The sequence below is a fragment of the Mesitornis unicolor genome, unplaced genomic scaffold, assembly GCF_000695765.1.
Source record: "Mesitornis unicolor isolate BGI_N332 unplaced genomic scaffold, ASM69576v1 scaffold12303, whole genome shotgun sequence".
Taxonomy (NCBI): Eukaryota; Metazoa; Chordata; class Aves; order Mesitornithiformes; family Mesitornithidae; genus Mesitornis; species Mesitornis unicolor.
This window is the reverse complement of record NW_010175404.1, coordinates 32,039-50,790: the sequence shown is the minus strand read 5'-3', so window position 1 is coordinate 50,790 and position 18,752 is coordinate 32,039. Positions and strand designations below refer to the sequence as shown.

General features: G+C 37.0%; 1 protein-coding gene across 1 annotated transcript in view; it reads right to left on the bottom strand.

Moving 5' to 3' along the window:
* The window catches only part of RAP1GDS1 (RAP1, GTP-GDP dissociation stimulator 1), a gene marked incomplete at its 5' end in the record, with an annotated part of 60,502 nt that extends 43,916 nt beyond the window's left edge, over positions 1-16,586 (bottom strand). Inside the window, 2 exons of the mRNA XM_010181378.1 lie at positions 587-709; positions 16,479-16,586. Coding sequence (XP_010179680.1) covers positions 587-709; positions 16,479-16,586 — 231 coding nt within the window. The remainder of the gene's footprint in view (positions 1-586; positions 710-16,478) is intronic.
* Positions 16,587-18,752: the final 2,166 nt, after the last annotated feature.

Genomic DNA, 18,752 nt, shown 5'->3' with positions numbered 1-18,752 from the left:
AAATCTCAGTAGTTTTAGATTATTCCCTACATTATATGCCTGTGTGTATATAATACATACCAGAATGGATTCCTGATTCTCATTTAGGTTCTTACTCTAACACATATAATGCTCTTTAGGTAGGAGGAACTGGTTTTGGTGTGGTAGCAAAGGCCTCATAATGGTAATAATGTTATCACAAACCTCAGACCAAAGAAACAAACTACAATCCCTTAACCACATCTATACATACTACTGTTACAACTATATGCACCATATGTAAATGGATGCACATATTTATTTTGTTTCTATATGCATTTCATAAAGATAGTGGTGTGCTATTTCTGCCCCAGAAATTACACTATTGGTTGTCTTAAAAACTGAAAAGCGTGAAAGTAAGGACTTAAAAAATTCTAGCAGCCAAACGCTGTTTTGATTGTTTTAAAAAGCAGAGAAACAAAATTTGACAAAATAAAAAGAGTGAAAGGGAGGGATATGAAAAGTGTCTAATCTACAAAATGAAAACATAAATGAAGTAAAACATACTGACAAGTGAGGTGAAAAACTGAAGATGTTCCAGCAGAAAAGTTCTTGTAGAAAACCTCACCATTTCTGGCTACTTCTGCTATGATGTTAGCTACTTTTGCTGTGCAGGAAGATTGTGGCGTCAACAGACTGGCGAACACCTGAAGAACTCCACTTTTCTGGATTTTTTCACTTGTCTCCATATCTGAAAAACACATCACAGAAAAATGACTTGTGCATCAGCTTGCTTTGAGGAAGAAAAGAAAGGAAAGCAGAAGAGAAATTAAGTCTTCTCAAAGGTAATTATTAAAGCAATTGTTTTCTCATATAAGAAGCAAACTGTTATTTCAGTGATAACATTTATTTTATATGATGTGGTCAGGGAATTTAATACTTTGCCATTCCCAATCAATTGATCTTTATAAGGTGACTATGTGTTATATAAGTAAATATAGATATATACTTATGTATCTATAGTGAAACTACTGGAGAGACTGGTAGAAGGACAAAAGGTCAATGAGTTATATGCAGCAGCCTAAAGTACTATGTAAAAATCAAGGAATATAACTCTGAAGTGATGAATTATTGGAAACATTCAAGGAATTATGATATCCTCCGACCCTGCAATTGATTTTTGACTTGTGGCAGCTTCAGGACAACCCCTGCTGCCTCCAAATGTGGGAGACATCCACTCGAGCTGACCCTGAACAGAAGGCAGCCCAAGCCTGACAAAGGCAATTCACATGGGTTTTGCGGCTTACGTGCAGTATGTACACGCTTCGCTGGCTGGGAGCCAGTGATGTCTACATGACAGAAAATGGACTAAAAGGAGAGAACTTCAAGTCTGGATTGCAGTTATGCCTTTGTATTTCTGTATTCAGTTACATCTTGAGATGTCGGTCTTTGTCTAGGACTACCCATCCTAGCCATATGTCAGTGATGACATCTGATTTATAGACTAGATACATAATGAAGGTTGATAATTTTCAATGTATCATGCATAATATAAGTGCTAGTTATTACTAACCTGTTTGCAATCCAGTTAACTGCGATTTTTGAAATGCATTGAGAAACTCTCTCAGAAAACATAATGTAAAGGAGTTTATGATTTATCTGGAAGCTTTTATAAATTCTGACATATAGCATATACTTAGTAGCTATATTCTCCCATGGACATATACAGATGAAAGTAAAGTTTGAATTGAGAGAAAATAATAACAAAACTAAAGACTGGTCCAGACATCTTAGCTGTCTATTAAAGAAGATTTTTTCCTTCTCCCAGAAGTGCAGAATTCAAAATTTAAAATGTAGATATCTGTGAACCTGTATTATTAGCCAGGAGACATTAATGCATTTTCTCCTGCCATGCTGCTGTGATATACAGCATCCAGTCTTATTTTTATGATCTGCAGTTTGACGGACTCATTACTCTGCAAAGCATAAATTACATAAATAGAACAAAATATATCCTGCAAGAAGTGGGAAAATAGAATTAAATGCTTCTCCAGGCCAGTTGTTTGTAGCAGATATGCAGTGATTTATTTTATTAAGATAAGCAAGAGAGCACCAATAAAAGCACAGGGCTTAACAGACCTGTCGGAAACTGGGAAATCAGCTAGCTCAGATCACGTAGATGAAAATAGACTGTTGACTTTTTTCTTACTCTTAAGCAGTACAGGAGGCACACCTGCACACACACTCCCCTTCAACATCCTACTGTTTCTTGTTACCCAGACTGAGTACTAATGTCAAACTTCTAGTCATAAAAGAGAAAAGACTGATTAATTTGATGAGCAGTGAGTGTAACTCTCCTATCACTGGGCAAGGACAACCCTACCTCTGGTCTCACTCTGAGTGAGTGCTCAAGCATAATTGTTTGAGGTGGGAAAACACGTTCCTCTGGCATCAGGCAGGATAGCTACTAACTTATGCAGCCCACAGTGCTTTCTGAAAGGGTTTCTGACAGTAATTGACTTGGGTGTAAAAAACACCATGAGGCGCTTCAGCTTATCTACTCTAAGTCTACCTAAGCCCTGCTCTTCCTCTGCAGAACATTTACTATTTACACTTGGAGTAACATACAGATTAACCTAGTGTCAAAATAGAGATATGACGCTATGACATTAAATCCTTGCAGGTAGTTTATAGTGCATCCTCCATATAAAACATCGTAAGGGAATGTGCCAATAAAATGACTGTTACATCCTCATGCACGTTCCTGTAAGTTGTCATGTTTTGTATCTGCAGAATAGGTCTCTTTTTTTCAGGGATTGTTCATCAAATTAAATTTCTAATAAAGATGGTGGAAAAAAATAATGTGCTGAAATAAACAAATTAATTTCTTTAGGCATATGTAATCGGCAAACATTCTAGTTATAAAAAATTAATCTTTTTGGTGGACTTTTGAAATGCTTACACAAGGAAGGGTATTTTAAATGGAGCAAGATCATGTCTTATATATGAACTTTGTTTAAATATATATATATATGTGTGTGTCTTTTATATATATGTGTGTGTGTCATATACATATGTCTTACATATTGCCTTGTTAAATCTAGCATTTTTGCTTAGTATTTTTTACCTTCTTTTAAAGGAGGAGGGCTTAACAGGCAAATGATGCATAGGCTTGCCCTGTGGAAACTGGGAAGTCCACACAAAGATCTTCAGCCAGCTTCCACTTGTCTGAGGAGTCAACTGTGCACTCAGTTCAGGTATTAAGTGTTGAAATACATGGCTGTTGGAGAAAATACTAAGTTGGAGGTTTTGAAAGTTTGGGGTTTTTTGGCTGTTTCTTAAAAGTGCCCAAATGGGGCAATCACTTTATGGCTACTTGCAAAACATAAGCTAAGAGTCTTGTGTGTGACTGTGCATATCTATATGTGCAGATCTAGACTGTGTTCTGCAAGATGCACTGAAACTTTAACTGTGAAAGTAAGGGACTGCAGCTGCAGACAGCCCTGAAAAGCAAATGACTGCCCTAAATGAAACCAAGCTTTTCTTCTCCTTTATTTTTTCCACTTGCACTTAGAGAGTGGCATGGTTTTTAAGGTAGGGGCTTCAAGAAGACATGGACTTAGACTGCTTGCCCAATAAGGCCTATGTACCTCTGTCTCTTTTTTGCTTAACTTCATATAACCTGAGTCCTATATAAAAGCATAAAAGGCAGAGGGACATAGGGACAGAAATGATGGAATAAGTGTGTGGCATTATTATTTGGAGAGGATCATGAAGGGACTTGTTTATGTAGCAGTATTTTCACTGTGATTGTAAAAAACATCATTTAATTTTCCTTCAGCAGAACTTAAGACAGGAGGATCACACACCAATGTTGCCAAAGAGCTGGTACCTATAGCACTGCCTGGGCTTAGGAGAAATAGTGTGTGGTTTTCTGAGAATTAGAAATTGCTAATGGCTTTAGCATAGGCAACCCTCAATTCTTGCCTTTATTTGTCCTCTTCAGAGGCTGGAGAAGGCCTGCCTGGCTTCCTGTCTGCATGTGTATGCACAAAAGAGGTATTATTTGTTAAGGATATGAATCTGCTGCACACTCATTTCACTCTGGGCTTCCTAGTAAATGATTAGAGGCTAAATTATTTTGAAAACTTATTTCAGTTGTCATCTTTTGAATTCTTATTTCAATATATTGTCAGTTGTAGTTGGAACAAGTAAAACAAAATGTTTCTCTAGGAGCAAGAAAGATCTAGGCAAAATAACCACCACTTAATCTCCTCCCATGCCTTCTATAACGGAGAAAAAGGCAATTATAGCCAACGTTAATCACACGGAAAAAACGTTGGCTTATGATTACCATTTTAACTCCTTCAGCAGAACTGCTTCACCTTTCAAATCTGTTCAATTTGTCTCTTAAGGAAACCTAACAATCTAGGTAGCATGATGTTAGGGTGCCATACCTCAAAATCCTTGTTATATGTGATGTCCAGATTTCAAATGATTTCTTTTAAAGCCCAATTTTCAGTTTGCATGCACCAACCCACCTGTAGTGCACCCACTGCCTCTTATCTTAAAGCAAAGAAACTGTAGGACTGTAATAATGCTGCTTTAGAATCAGCCCTTTTGCACACAATACAATACAGTGATGTGCTACAACAGCATAATTGGGGGGAAAAAACCTGCAGGTTAAACCTGCAGCTTCAGATATCTCTTTATACCACTAGATAGCAAGACAAAGGGTATGTTAGATCACATAGTGCCAAAATCTTATTAATGTCATAACTAGGTGACTAAAATGTCAATATACTTGCTTTCATGGTTTTTGCAGCGCCTGAAGCCAGAATAATAAAGGGTGTGTGCTGGAAATTCTTTAATGCCATAGATCAGAGCTAGCACCATGGCTATCAGACTGCTTAATTAAGTAGCAGAAATCACTATAGGAAAAAAGTCCAATGAGTGTTTCAAATTAAATTCCACACTTTCTCGCCTCACAGCTATATTTCCTGTAAAATCTCACTCCTCTCTATTTCACTCTTTTCTCCTCTCTGCATCATTTCATCCACCTTCAAGTGAAAGAGAAGGCGGGGAGGTGGAAGGGAAATGCAATGCATATCTGTCAGAAGTGCTACTACTTTGCCCTTGCTAGCAGAAGAAAACTATAGGTTCACTGTTCACATTTTCTATGAACAATGAGTTTAAGTTACACTATTAAATGTAACCCAACAGTAGCGAAGGCTAGCACTGCAATAATTCCCATGTTGTGGAGCTTTATGTGAGAAATGAGGCACACCACAGAATTGAAAACGAGCAGTTTCATGAGTGTCTTCTTTATTAAACCAACCGTGTTTGCAATGTAGTCTCTTGAAAAATAAATGTATTTCTAGCTGCAAAGATGTTTTATAAACCTCCTGAAACTGCTGTAGAAAACTACCTTAGCTTTATAATGTTCCTCCTACATGTACTCTCATCAGAAAGAGAAAGATGAACACATGAATAAATAATGATAAGCCACGTATATCATGAAATGAACCTTCCATCTGCTCTTTTGGAAGGCAGAAGGGAGAAGAAGGAAGGGAGCAAGGGACATCTTTCTAGCTGGCACATCTCCTAACCACCACAGCAAAAAAGGTCCCCATGACCACAAGCAAGTATTGATGCTCTCTCCATATATGGCCTCCCTCAAGAAGCACTGTCTCTCTCAATAGCCTCCTACTGTATTTTACAAACCACAAAAGGGAGATTTTAGTCTGACTACCAGAGCACAAAAAAAGTAGGTTGTAAAGAACCTCAGTGAAACAAATGACATGCTCTCACGCAACAAAGAACGTACCACTGATAAGGAGGCTATTGCTTAACATATCGTAGCCAATTATCAAGAGTTGTTCTTACAGAAAAATAATCCTCTAATAATAATTTCTATATAGAAATAAATGTATAGATATAACCTTCTTTTGACATGCTCCTCCTCACGTGGGGAAATTCCCAAAAATTCAACCTGCTTGCTCACCTATCCTTCAAATTAGACCCCTAAGAGTCAGGGCAGGAGGATTTTCCCTTAGCTCTGTGAATGTTTCCATTGTGGCGTTTGCTCTGCCAGCAGCAACAGGGCAACTTCAATTCATATTTTTAATGAAGAACGGAGATAGCACACAGATGTTTCTAATTAAAATCCCAACTACAAGAAAGCAGGAAGGACAGATGGAGAGGCAGATTCACCAACCAGATAGCTGCATGATTCCCACTGATTAAATTCTTCATAAGCTAAACCAAAAGAATAAGAGTGAATGACAGGATGAGACTCATCCCTTGAATAGCCTGTTGCAGGTAACAATGAAGTAATTTCATTAAGTACATGCCAGCTTTGCCTTCAATGAAGAAATATGCACATCAATACTTCCACGGATGTGTCACAGCACAAGGCAGAATATTAAGGTCAGGCAGCTTGGACCCCTTGAATTCCTGAACTGGATCTTGTTTTGAGCCCTGATGCCTAGTTAGGTGGATGTATCAAGCTGTTAGTTCTCCCCCTTTCTGACTCACCCTCTGCAGGAGGTAACCACTTGGATAGCGCAGTTGCTGAAAGAGTTTGATGTTAGTGCCTCAGCGGATAAATTCATGGTCTGGCATCTTAGGACAAATGTCATCCACTAGCATCTTAGTATTTAATACTCAGCCTCCATGGAAATTTTAATCTGCCTCCTCAGTTACATGTACTAACTGGACTTATTAAAGGACCCTGGATAAAAGCCTTAAGTATCCTCATGCTATAGTTTTTCAATCTGTATAACAGAAATACTAGGCCCATAGTGTAAAATTCTTTTCTCCAAATTCGATTTAGTTTAAAAATAAAATCAGGTTTGAAAGCTGTGCATTATATATGCAAGAAATGTTTTGTAGCCCTTTTGAGCAATCTCTTAAGAGTGCTTTCAAGCAAGCTCAAATGCCTGCTATAAAATTCTGCCTTTGGAAGAGCTTTCAGAATTGCTTTTTTAGCTACTGATGTTTTTAAACCATTTTGCTGCCAAAGTAGCTTAAGGAAAACCTAATCTAAAAAAGGTCATGTTTGTAAGTCATAAGGGACTGGAACAAAACTGAGAATTAAATTTCAGACCTGAAATTGTGAATTACATGATCTCTAAATACAATTTTTTGTAAAAAGCAGGCCTTTTACTTTTATTCTTTATAGCATTTCAAAAATGCAATCTAAAATGAAATTTGTCAATTCTGTTATCTGGAACTGCTGTTCACTGATGCATTCTATGAAGACAAAATACATAATATTTAATCTTTATTTGGCACATTGTGTATTCAATGAATAGCACTTGAAATTTAACACTTGGATAAATATCATTTGACTTTCTGGTACTAACTAAATACATCACTATTAAGAGGAATTTATGTAAAATATAATCCCACTAAGCAGCAGTGATTACCATTCAGTAACATTAGGGCACACCAGTTTACTGGGAGACAGTCCAATAAAAAGCAGTCACTTTGATTTACTATGTTCAAATTAAATAGGTATACTGTAATAATATATGATATACAACACTTATGATGAAACATTTCTGGATTATGTGTATACAGTGCCACGCAAAGGCAACAGCTTTATGAGCTAAGATGCAACAAACATCTTTGTTCAGCAAAAAGAAGGAATGCTTTATAACACAGCATTTGAGGCAAAACTCACTCTTACAAAATATCCATCAGGATCCCCTGCTTTCAGAAAGGCATTTGACTAGAAATCTCAGGTAAACTTAATGGACTGCAATGAGCATAATTGGCTGAGCTGGCCCAATTCAATTTGAAACTCTGGCTCTGCTACAAGAGATTATCTGTATCAGAGCCAGACTAGAAATTCTTTCTTTCTTGAATACACTGGTCTAAGGTGCAGCTTTTTGGTTTGACAGCTTCCTACCAGCAAACCTTTACTGCTGATGCAGCTATACTGCCAAAAACTACAAAAATAGTAAGATTCTGTTTTGTTGGTAATGTTACTTTGAGGGACATGGTGTAAGGTACTGTAGTAAAGGAACATTTTAGCCAGTAGAAACTGCATCTGTACTAGAGATGGTTTCAATCCTTGCTAGTGCAAGAGCAGGCCTAGGCCTTGCCTAGCAGCAGAATAGAAAACATTTCTCAAGGTTTTATGTACTGTCTTCATTTTCTCACCAAAACTCTCTCTCTATATGAAAATGCTTCTATCAATCCAGTATCACCACTGATGTGAGCATAAGACTTGATTTTATGCATACAAGCCAATCAAAATTATTTTTGGTCATGCAAAATATTCCCACTCATGTTAAATGTTATATTAATTTCTGCTAGTCTAGATGTTGCAAAACATAATTGAATGGCAAAAGCTAAATGCTTATGTCACACTTTTTTCCTTTAATTTTATAGCTTTATGTTCCCCATCAAGAAAAACAAGTTTCTGTGATGCTCCGCAAAGACAGACCTTTGAAGGAAGAACAGTTTCCTTGATACCTACTGTCATACAAGAATCAGTGCTGATGGTGAGCTCGGTGGGACTACTGAACATAAGAATCCACGTTCTTCAAGGTAACAATATATGTAAATGTGGCAGAATCAGGACCTTTATATTTCTTGTGCTAATTTTACTCTGTGCTCTAAACATGTGTGCTGCAGTAACATACTTAGCTAAATCAATAGAGGTGCTGAGTGTAAGCAGCTGCTGTAGAAGGCAGTGGGAATTATGAAGACATAGCATTGTGGTTTAACCCTAGCCAGTGACTAACCCTCACAGCTGCTTGCTCACTACCTCCTGGTGGAATGGGGGAGAGAATCAGAAGGGTAAAAGTGAAAAAACTTGTGGACTGACGAAAAGACAGTTTAATAGTTAAACCAAAAGCTGCACGTGCAAGCAAAGCAAAGCAAGGAATTAATTCACTACTTCCCAGGTAGTGGGAACACCCAGTCAGGTGTTCAGCCATCTCCTGGAAAGCAGTGCTCTATCACATGCAGTGGTTACTTGGGAAGACAAAATACCATAACTTTGAATAAGAGTTAAGTGTGAGGGCCAGAATAGAGCCTGTAGATGGTTACTGGTTTGTTTAAGAGCTTGCTGTGCAAGCATTCACAATCATGAAAGCAGTTACTTGGTCACAATCTACATTAAATTAGTTGAGATTTTTCAGCCTGGAGAAAAGAAGGCTGCAGGGAGACCTTATAGTGGCCTTGCAGTACCTGAAGCAGGCCTACAGGAAAGATGGGGAGGGACTGTTTGCAAGGGCGTGTAGCGATAGGACAGGGGGAAATGGTTTTAAACTAGAGCAGAGTAGATCTAGACTAGACATTACGAAGAAGGTTCTTTACTATGAGGGTTGTGAAACGCTGGAACAGGTTGCCCAGAGAGGTGGTGGAGGCCCCATCCCTGGAGATATTCAAGGTCAGGCTTGACAGGGCTCTGAGCAACCTGATCTGGTAACAATCTCCCCACTCTTTGTAGGGGGGGTTGGACTAGATGACTTTTAAAGGTTCCTTCCAACCCAACACATTCTATGATTTTAGTCTTATTCTGATCAGTCTCTTCAAAACAGAGAATGACTCGTTTGGTGACATATAAGGACACGTTTGCTTGCCGTAAGCTGTGAAATGTGGAGACTTTACTCCATGCTTCACAAAGGAAAAAGTGTAAGCTTAAAATGTCTAGCCAATAGGAAAAAAAACCAAAAGTGATTTCAGGTAATGTTTCTAACTTAGAATAACTCTGCCAGGACAAAAGGTTCTACAACTTAATTTCTGCTGTTTGGTGTGGGAGGGTAGCACAACTTTTACTTTCATACTAATGTGAGAGTGGTTCACGGAAACAAAAGATAAAATAACTATTGCTTAATTCTCTGTGTACTAAAGAGGTACAAGATTTCACTGATATCAGACAGTACTCTCATGTGCTAAAAGTTGAGTAGATAGCCACTTGCCTGTCTATGCAATGAATAAATAAGAGTATGTACATGAAACTGTCAAAATTTCCAAAAAGGAAACAGATAAAAATAGGTAAAGCTCTCTTTTAATAAATCAAAAGCATTAATAGTGACAATAATAAGTTTAAAAATTTCAGAGAAGTGGATGTTTTTTTCAGTTGAGCCCTGAATTTAACAATTACAAAACATTAACTCTAAATTCTTCATAAGTTTTCAGCTCCAGCAGAAGAGTTGTTTTACCTTCTTGGCCAGTGAAGATCAGTAAAAGGAACATCAAGCATAGGAAAAGCATGAGTACTAACTAAATTCAACAACATATGGATGCCACAGCTATAAAGTACAGAATAAAATGAAGAATTTTCAACTCAAATATAACCTCTGTGTTAACATATGGTTGGGAGAACTGGAAATCCACCAAAACACTGAAGACAGGAAACTAGATGCCTTTGAACGCAAGTGCCTACAGGAGATTCAGGGCATTGGATGGAAAGTTTCATCACTGATGAAGGAATGTGAGAAATTTGCAGTCTTTGCAGAAATCCAACATTTTCTTAAGCACTCCAGATGCTAACACATCCTCCTCTGTGATGCCATCAAATGGGAACCAACGCATTTCAGAAAGCCCACTGGTGACTTTCAAGAGAAAACCTGAACAGAAGCTTTAGGTAGGAGGGCTGAGCTCAAGATTTCAACACTATAGAGCTGAAACAGCAGCAAGTGATGGCAAAGGCTTGCTAGCAGTTGCTCAGAAAGTTGTAACATAATGTTATTTTCTCTGATACAACACAGTGAGTATATTCAAAACAAAACATGGCTACAGTATATAGCCAAAATATGTTCTGGGACAAAGCAAAATAGCATAAAGAAACCGCGTTCATTATGGGGAGAAGAATGACATGTCAAAGAAGCCTTAGAATAATGCTGAAATTTCCAGTTTCAAACATGAATTTACAATTTTCATGTGTCATTTGATGGTTCCTTGAGTTACCAATTATCAGTGTAACTCAACAAATAGAAAACAGGGCATCTTAGCCAACCACGTCTTCAAGGTAAAGTGCATTATTTTAAAACTTCGTTGCACTGTAAGAGCTTTCAAAAATTTCTGAATACTTTTCAAAACTGGGGCCCTGCCCTCTTACTTTACCGTATCTTTACTGGTATGATTTTGCTTAACCATTTTTATGTACAAGCTTGTAAACTCATACTCTTCACCTCCCAAAAAGTGTATGTTAAAAAAAAAAGAAAAAAAAAAAGAATGTGCTAGCCTTTGGACTTCAGTTACATGTCAGCCATTTTTCAGAGCCAGGTGCTGGAGGCTGAGATTAGTGGGCATTTTCAGCCTCTTACACTGAGTATATCAGAGCCAAAAATAACATTCTCAGCAGATTTTCAGATTTCTCATCTGTCAAAACTGGGTTATTTATGTCTGCTATAACCTCTTGTATCTGAAACACAGCATGTCTGGACTAGCAATAACACTTATTTTTTTTTGTTACTGCAATAATTATGTCCCAGAAGGCCTGTGCTTTAAAAGAAAACCTCTATTTCCTTCTTGTTTTCTTGTTCTTGGGCAGTCCTTTCTTGTGGATGCCTACTTGAGGATAACTGCACTTTTTTGATAGGGACAGTATTTATGAGATGGCTTTCACAAGTATAAATCTGTATACGTTGATATAAAATGATGGTAAATATTGTTTTCTGTTGTATTTCCCTATACAGTACAATTAACCTATTGTTCCCAAAATACAATAGTACATACCCATATTTAAATTTGGGTATGAGATAAAAAATAAAGCATTTACTACTTCTTTCCAGAAATGTAAGCATACAGTCTTACAAAATACTTTTCTTCAGTTCATAAGTGCTTTACTCATTCTTTTAACAAGTTTTTTTTTTAGATTCCAAGCTGCAAAACATATGTTAAGCTACCATATTTTTCTCTGCAATTGATTAAGGCTTAAATTGAAAATATCTGAGCCAATAAAAATCACAAATGGATGAAGTTGTATACACTGTCTTACAGATATTTTTCTACATATGAATAGTTCTGTTGTAATTACTATGTTCTTTCAATTATGATAGTAAAACATGTAACATTGTGTTTCTAGAAAAAAGCCTCTTGAAATCAATAATTGTTTTCTTTTTTCACAAGATATGTTTTGGTTCCAAAACAGAAAGTAACTTAAGCTTGTAACAATCAGCCATTTCTTATTATTCAAAAAATAATAAAATTCAGCAATATAACAAGTCTAATGATGCCACTATGGTGTTTAATACTGTCATTTTTCTACAGTATTTGCACTGAGAATTTCTGTTGGTTGGGAAAGCAAATATGCTTCCCTTGCATCCTTAACGTAACTTTCAGTACCACTTGTATGTATGGGAAGAATGGGGTTTCAGAGAATGTAAGCTGTCATTTAAAAAAAACTCCACTAAAGACCCTTGAATTCCAAAGTTGCTAAATATGACAGAAAATAAAAATATCAGAGGAAATATACAGCTTTCATAACTGTGGCTAAGACCTTGAGGTAGAAGGCTGTGGGCTGCAGACAAGTATGTGACATTCGTGTCTTGGTCAGAGCGTAGCTTGGAGCCCAGGAGAAGGGAATTTGCTCACCCTTCTGCAGTGAGCACAGGGAGATGACACAACTGCGTTTCTCTGAGAAACATTCAACCTCAGAATCATATTCTCTGACAAAGTAATTCCTTGGGTTTTTGCCTTTTCTGACTGTTATGATTATTCTATGCTCCATGTTACTGTAAGCAGTCTGCTTCCAGATCGGCAAAATTCTTTTCTTGACAGTAACACATGAAACCATGTCTATATGGAAAGAATCCAAATTCTATGGAGTAATTTGTTTTAATATGTAGCTTTTAAATAAAACACATCCAATATATGAATTTCACCTCCTGATTCAGTAGAAGACAGTACTTCATTCAGTGCATGGCTGACTCTACTTCTTTGCTGCTAACACTGCTTATGGATCATGCACCTCAGTCTTTCTTTAAAAATCGGAATTATGGTAAATTTAGCAATCTAGAGAATGCTGGCAAGTGGAAAGGTATCAAGCATTTGTGTTTTCCTTTCAGAAGTGGACAGAATCTCAGCTTACGTGAATGAGGTAGATCCATAGAGGTGAAAGGAGCTGTGACGAATTAAATTAGCTGGGAATCTACATTAATGTTACTGAATGTCTTCATCACCGCAGGCCTTACGGGTGTGAAGTCCCCAGCTGTGTCAGTTGACTGTGAATGCTGAAGAAAGTCCACACAAAACGAGGTACCTTCGTCTTATTCTAAAGCATTTCTAATGCATGCTTCTCTCTAATTCATCTGTCACTGTTGCCTCTTTCATCTAAAAGTCCTCAGTTTTACCTAGTGCCTCAAGATGGGCCATATATGACTGGCCTCAGCCAGAAGCGCTGGTGACACATAAGAACTAAAATAGCTGCATAAATAGGAATATATATCTTTCCAAACAGTGTCTCCTAAAGAAATGATCTGTGCAGGATTTTCAGGCCTGGGTCGCAGATGTGAAGAGCTAGACAACTACCTCCCTAGACAAATAGTAGCTAAATCCATTTGAATTTGGCTTGCAGTTTACCAGCAAAGTTTAATTTGGCTTGCAAGATTACCAGCTGTTATCACATTCAGCAAGCTATCTGATTCACCCTTGTATAGTATAGCACGTGTGTGTGCATACACCTTAATTTGATTGGTGTGATAAATGGCAGAGTAGCTCGTAAAGCCAGAGGAGGTATGTTCCAGGGCACTAAAGCCTATCTGGGATTATCAAACGATCAGCTGTAAGGAGTGTGAAAAAGCAAAAGAAAAAGCAGCAGATTACATAAAAAGAAATTAAAAGCTATAATATTCATAATAAAATTGCCATTTCCTTCTATATATGGTAGACAATATAGGGAGAAAGTAGTCTGTAATGTAACACAATGAAAAGTAAAAAGATTGTATGCAAAGTAAATGGAACTATAATTGTCACTGTATTGTAAGAGACTAAGGAATTTAACTTATGTTTCCACAGCAACTACAAACCTATGCTTCGTGCATGCAGTTAGCAATTTAAAGCAATTTAACGGTCTCTGAAACATTCATATGTATGTGCAATATGCGCAAATTGACGTTGTAGAAATTATTATTTCATTTGTTAAAAATAGCAATGTTGTATTATTGCTGGGTTTACTTGCCATTTTTGGCTGGCAGTAGATGGGACTGGGTTGCATTAGTAATACAATATATTTTATATAAAGTAAAATAATATATTTATCTCCAAGTCTTAATGAAGTGAATAAAACTTAAAGTTGTGTGACTTATAATACCACTGTGATCTCCCAATGAAATCATAGTCCTATAAAATTCTCTTAATATAATCTTCATTCCTTGCATGGCTTATTTTTCTAGTGTTACTCTAATATGATGATCTACTGAACTATAATCAGAATGTATACTTCATTAATATAATCATACATGTGGGAATAGACTAAAGGAGAGCAGAATAATTATTTGAGAAACCTTATTTAAATTATTCCTTCGTTACAGTTAACATGTATTTTATATAAACAATCTGATTTCTAATTATTATCGTATAATAATTTATACACAGACAGAGGTACAGTGTGTATCCTATACCTATATTTTATTCGATATATCATATATATGATAATACCCACTGAGACTAAAAATCAATCAATCAATTGATAAAATCCTTATTATGATGTTAACTGGATGGATGAGAACTATGAGAAAGGGCATTCATTGGTTGTCTGGTCAAAGGAAGGACAGCCATAATATATTGGCAGCCCAATAATAACTGAGAGACTGTAGCGTTTAGAAATCCGATTCTGTATCTATTTGTTGAATCAATCTATTACATGCAATTTACCTCATAACCTCAAAATCACCAGACTATCTTGAGAACTAAAGCCTGTTGTCCAAAGAGACTCAGCAAAACTTAGGTATTGAAATGTCTAATTCTCTTGAAAAAGAATTGATATACAGGTTCCTAAATCACCAGCAAGCTGTTGAAAAACCTGTCCCATCTAACCCATCTAATTTTTAGTGAGTTATTTTAGTTGCCATCAATTGCGGGCAACTGAAAATATGTGGAGATGTATATCATATTGCAACTCGGTTATATTCATGTTATTGACTTACACACAAAGAACATGATAAATGGTGGAGGGATTATAGCTAAATTTTGTAGAACTACCCAAAAGAGAGATTCAAAAACCTAATAATCTGCTTATCTGATCTGGCAGCTACTAGACTAGAAGATAAAAGATTTTGGAAGGAAAAGCAAAGCCCTAGACTGAGCTGGAAGAGAGTCATCTGGCTGCAAGGAAACATCTGTAAGTTTGCTGTACATTAGTCAAAACTATTTTGTATCTGCCAAACTCGTTCTGTGAAATAGCTATGTGACCTTCCTAGGCAAAAGGTAAACTCTGTTTAAGTACTTTGTCACTTTTCATACCAGCAGCTTTTTAGTACTTATCGCTAAAGTATTAGACTTAAAAGTACTGGAAATACCAAATCCAATTGGAAGTTGGCTTAAAGCATTGGATATACCTTACGGATAAACCCATAAGAAAAATAATTCAGCATCTTAAAAAGAACGGGTTAATCTAAGAAACAAATATGATTTATTTCCTAGATGACATCTCCTTGCAAAATAATCAGAATTAAAACTCACTATTAAATGCAGAGACTTTTTCAGTCCATATTTTATTTGATATGGATGGTGCTCACGTGCTATTGTAAAAAGCCTCATGAAGTATTTTACACCAACTAAGACAAAAGGCTGTGATTTTAAGAATACCATCACAGGAAAGAAACAAGACTTATTAATAGTATGTACTTTTGAGTGTATTGATCATTTTTTAAATATAAAGAATTTCTAATCATGGCTTGTATCTATCCTGACAAGTTTTGCAACCTGAAATTGCATACAGATTTTTCTTTTGCCACCATCTGAAGTGCTAAGAAAGTTAAACTTGGAAAAGTCTTATAAGCTGTCATCTTCATTTACCGTACCTTTCTGCTTACTGCAAGTGGGGACACACATTCTACAGCTTTTGGTGAAAAAGACATCTTGTTCCATTCTTAAGTAATTTTTGTTATCATACCACATGTCAAATCTGGACCATCTTTTGATATCCAGCCTATTTCTGCTAATTGAAACTACTGGAAATAAGAAATGTGTGATATCAGGAAAAAATAAATTACAAATAGGCAACTATGTTCTTTTACCAGAATTAGGAAGCAGCTCCTATATCACTCTCCCCATTCTGTCAGGCTTATTTTTCCATATCTGTTCTTTGTTTCTTGAGTGATCAATTGGAAAAGTAATCTTGCTACTTCATCATACTGGAAGTTCAGCTGCTCCAAATATCCAGGTATTTACCTGTCACTGTCTTCATTGCTACTTGAATGTTACAGATATATGAGTTAAAAAAACCAACCAACCAATCACAATCCAGTCAGTCTTTCTGCCACATTTTACTACCACCATTTTAGTTCACTGATCTTATGATACGATTTAAAATTTGAAGGGTCCATACAACTTACTGTTTTGTGCCAGAGCTTGAAGCAGACAGTCCAAGCATCCCTCCAAGCTATCTGCTGTGCTGTCAGTGGTGGTTATCTTCAGTTTTTTCAGGGCGTCACTTAGAGTATCTGCTTGGTAAACACAAAGAAAAGAAAAATCAGTGTCCTCATCAATTTGGTAACAGCCTTATAGCCTTGAATCTTAACAGTTACTGTAAAGTAAACAAGATTCTGTATCAATGAAGAAGGCATGTATGAGCTATACTCTAAGGATACAAAAAGCCAGGAGTCAAAGGTTATAGATTAAATTAAACTTAAATTTAAATATCCATTTATCATTCTACATCTGAGAACAGGATGCCAGCAGGCACTTTACGAAATGCCACTGAACAGCAATTTAGCCATCAATATCTTCTCAGCCTAGTTGGTGCAGAAAACCAGCAGCCATTTCTTTGCTTCTGTCCTTGTGTGTGGGAAAACATATGATGGAAATAAGTACATCTTGATAATTTTTCACCAGCAAAGGGAAAGTAATGAAAAACGGCATTTTCTGCATGCTCTGTAGGCTTCCATCTTGGCTACACATTCACAGATCCCTAAGTACTAAGCTTATAGTCTTTAAAGTATTATGCCATTTTCCATCACAACGTTACAAACACCACTGCTTATATGAACTGTGTTAACCCTTTAAATTCAATTGATCCATAAAAACATAGGGCATCTGCTAGAAGATGAAGTTCTGTTACCGATTTCAGATAATAAAATAACTCTTCCCTCTAAAAAAAAAACCAACCAGCACTCAAACTACATAATTCTCAACAGATGCACATTTTTTCCAATAAAAGTTGGGGTAATATGATTGCTACCATTTTGAATATTCTGTGTATTCATGAGCGAGGTATAAGTGTTAGCAGCCGCAGCCTGAGCCTCTTTGGTTTGCCCACTGATGACTAACCTCACTCAGAATGGACTATCCTTTTAAAAAATGAGTGCTGATTCAGTTTCCATGCCAACTCTGTCAGTAAGCAGAAAGTGTTACTCAAAACAAATAATGTTAAATAGTGTCTAGCTGTCTCTTGTTCCCCAGTGACTAATCCAAAAGCCTTGACCCAAGCCCTACAGAACCACAGGTAACGGTTTCTTTGCCATGCACCAGTGGTATCTTCTGAGCCTGAAAGGCAGCCAGTGCTGCCTCAGAGCTTCACACCAGTGTAGGAAGCCCTCATCACAGGCAAGCTGGCAACTGCTGTGCTTTTCCTCCTCTTCACTTGCCCACATACGGAATGGTGCAAAGGAAAGAAGGCATGGCAAGAACTTCTCTTTATTTGTCTTTGAGGCACTGGCTGCCAGTGGATACAGCAGGCATCCCACAGAAAGGGTGGAATCTCACTCCTCCTGGTGCTGCTTTGCTTCACAGCCAAACCTGTGGCTTTTGTCCCACCTCTATTTTTCATTAGCATATGCTTTTGTAGCCCAATATCCCATATAGATAAGGATGCTTCATTTTTTTAAGTGCTTGGTATTTAGGTATGAAATTTATCATGTAACTGTTTATCAGGCAGTTCGTTCAGTAATGAACGTGTTCTTAGCTACACTATAGTCAGGAATCCCGTTACTCTTAAATGTAGAGAGCCAGTAGTTTACAGGTAACTCTGTAAAAGCCTTTGGAGCAGCTGCACTTTGAGATCTCAAACCTGTCCCCCTACCACCTCTCCACACTCTGCTGAACTGACACTTCCTGGAACAAGCTACTAAGGTAAAAAAAAGGGTTTATAAAAAAATTATAGTTTTTTAAATTTAGAATTTTCTCTCATACTGACTTATGTTACTGTCTAGCAGGCTTACTGCAGCACATTTATTGAATGACATTTAACCAACAGTAGAGCTGAACCTGCACTGCAAAGCCTCATTGCTTAAATAAATTTTTCAGGAAATATCACTAGAATTTGATAAAAGACACAGGTGCACAGTACCCAATGACCAGCCCCAGTACTACAATTTAACATTTTGCACTCCATCTCCTCATATTTTCCTCACCCACCTTCCTCTCATATTCCTCTCTTTGTTTTTTCACTAATACAGCACTAATTCTCTTCAGTCCTACAGGCATCTCATCTCCCTGTACACTCACACACTTAGCTTTGAAACTAGCAATCATTTATAGTAAGAGGAATAAATCTACTGTATATATGAAAAAGAAGGGTTCCCACAATCTGGGTAAGATCAAAATGCAGTTTTTGCAGACTATGGAGAGAGGCTATTGTTATCACACCCAGATTTACTTTCTCTCTTACA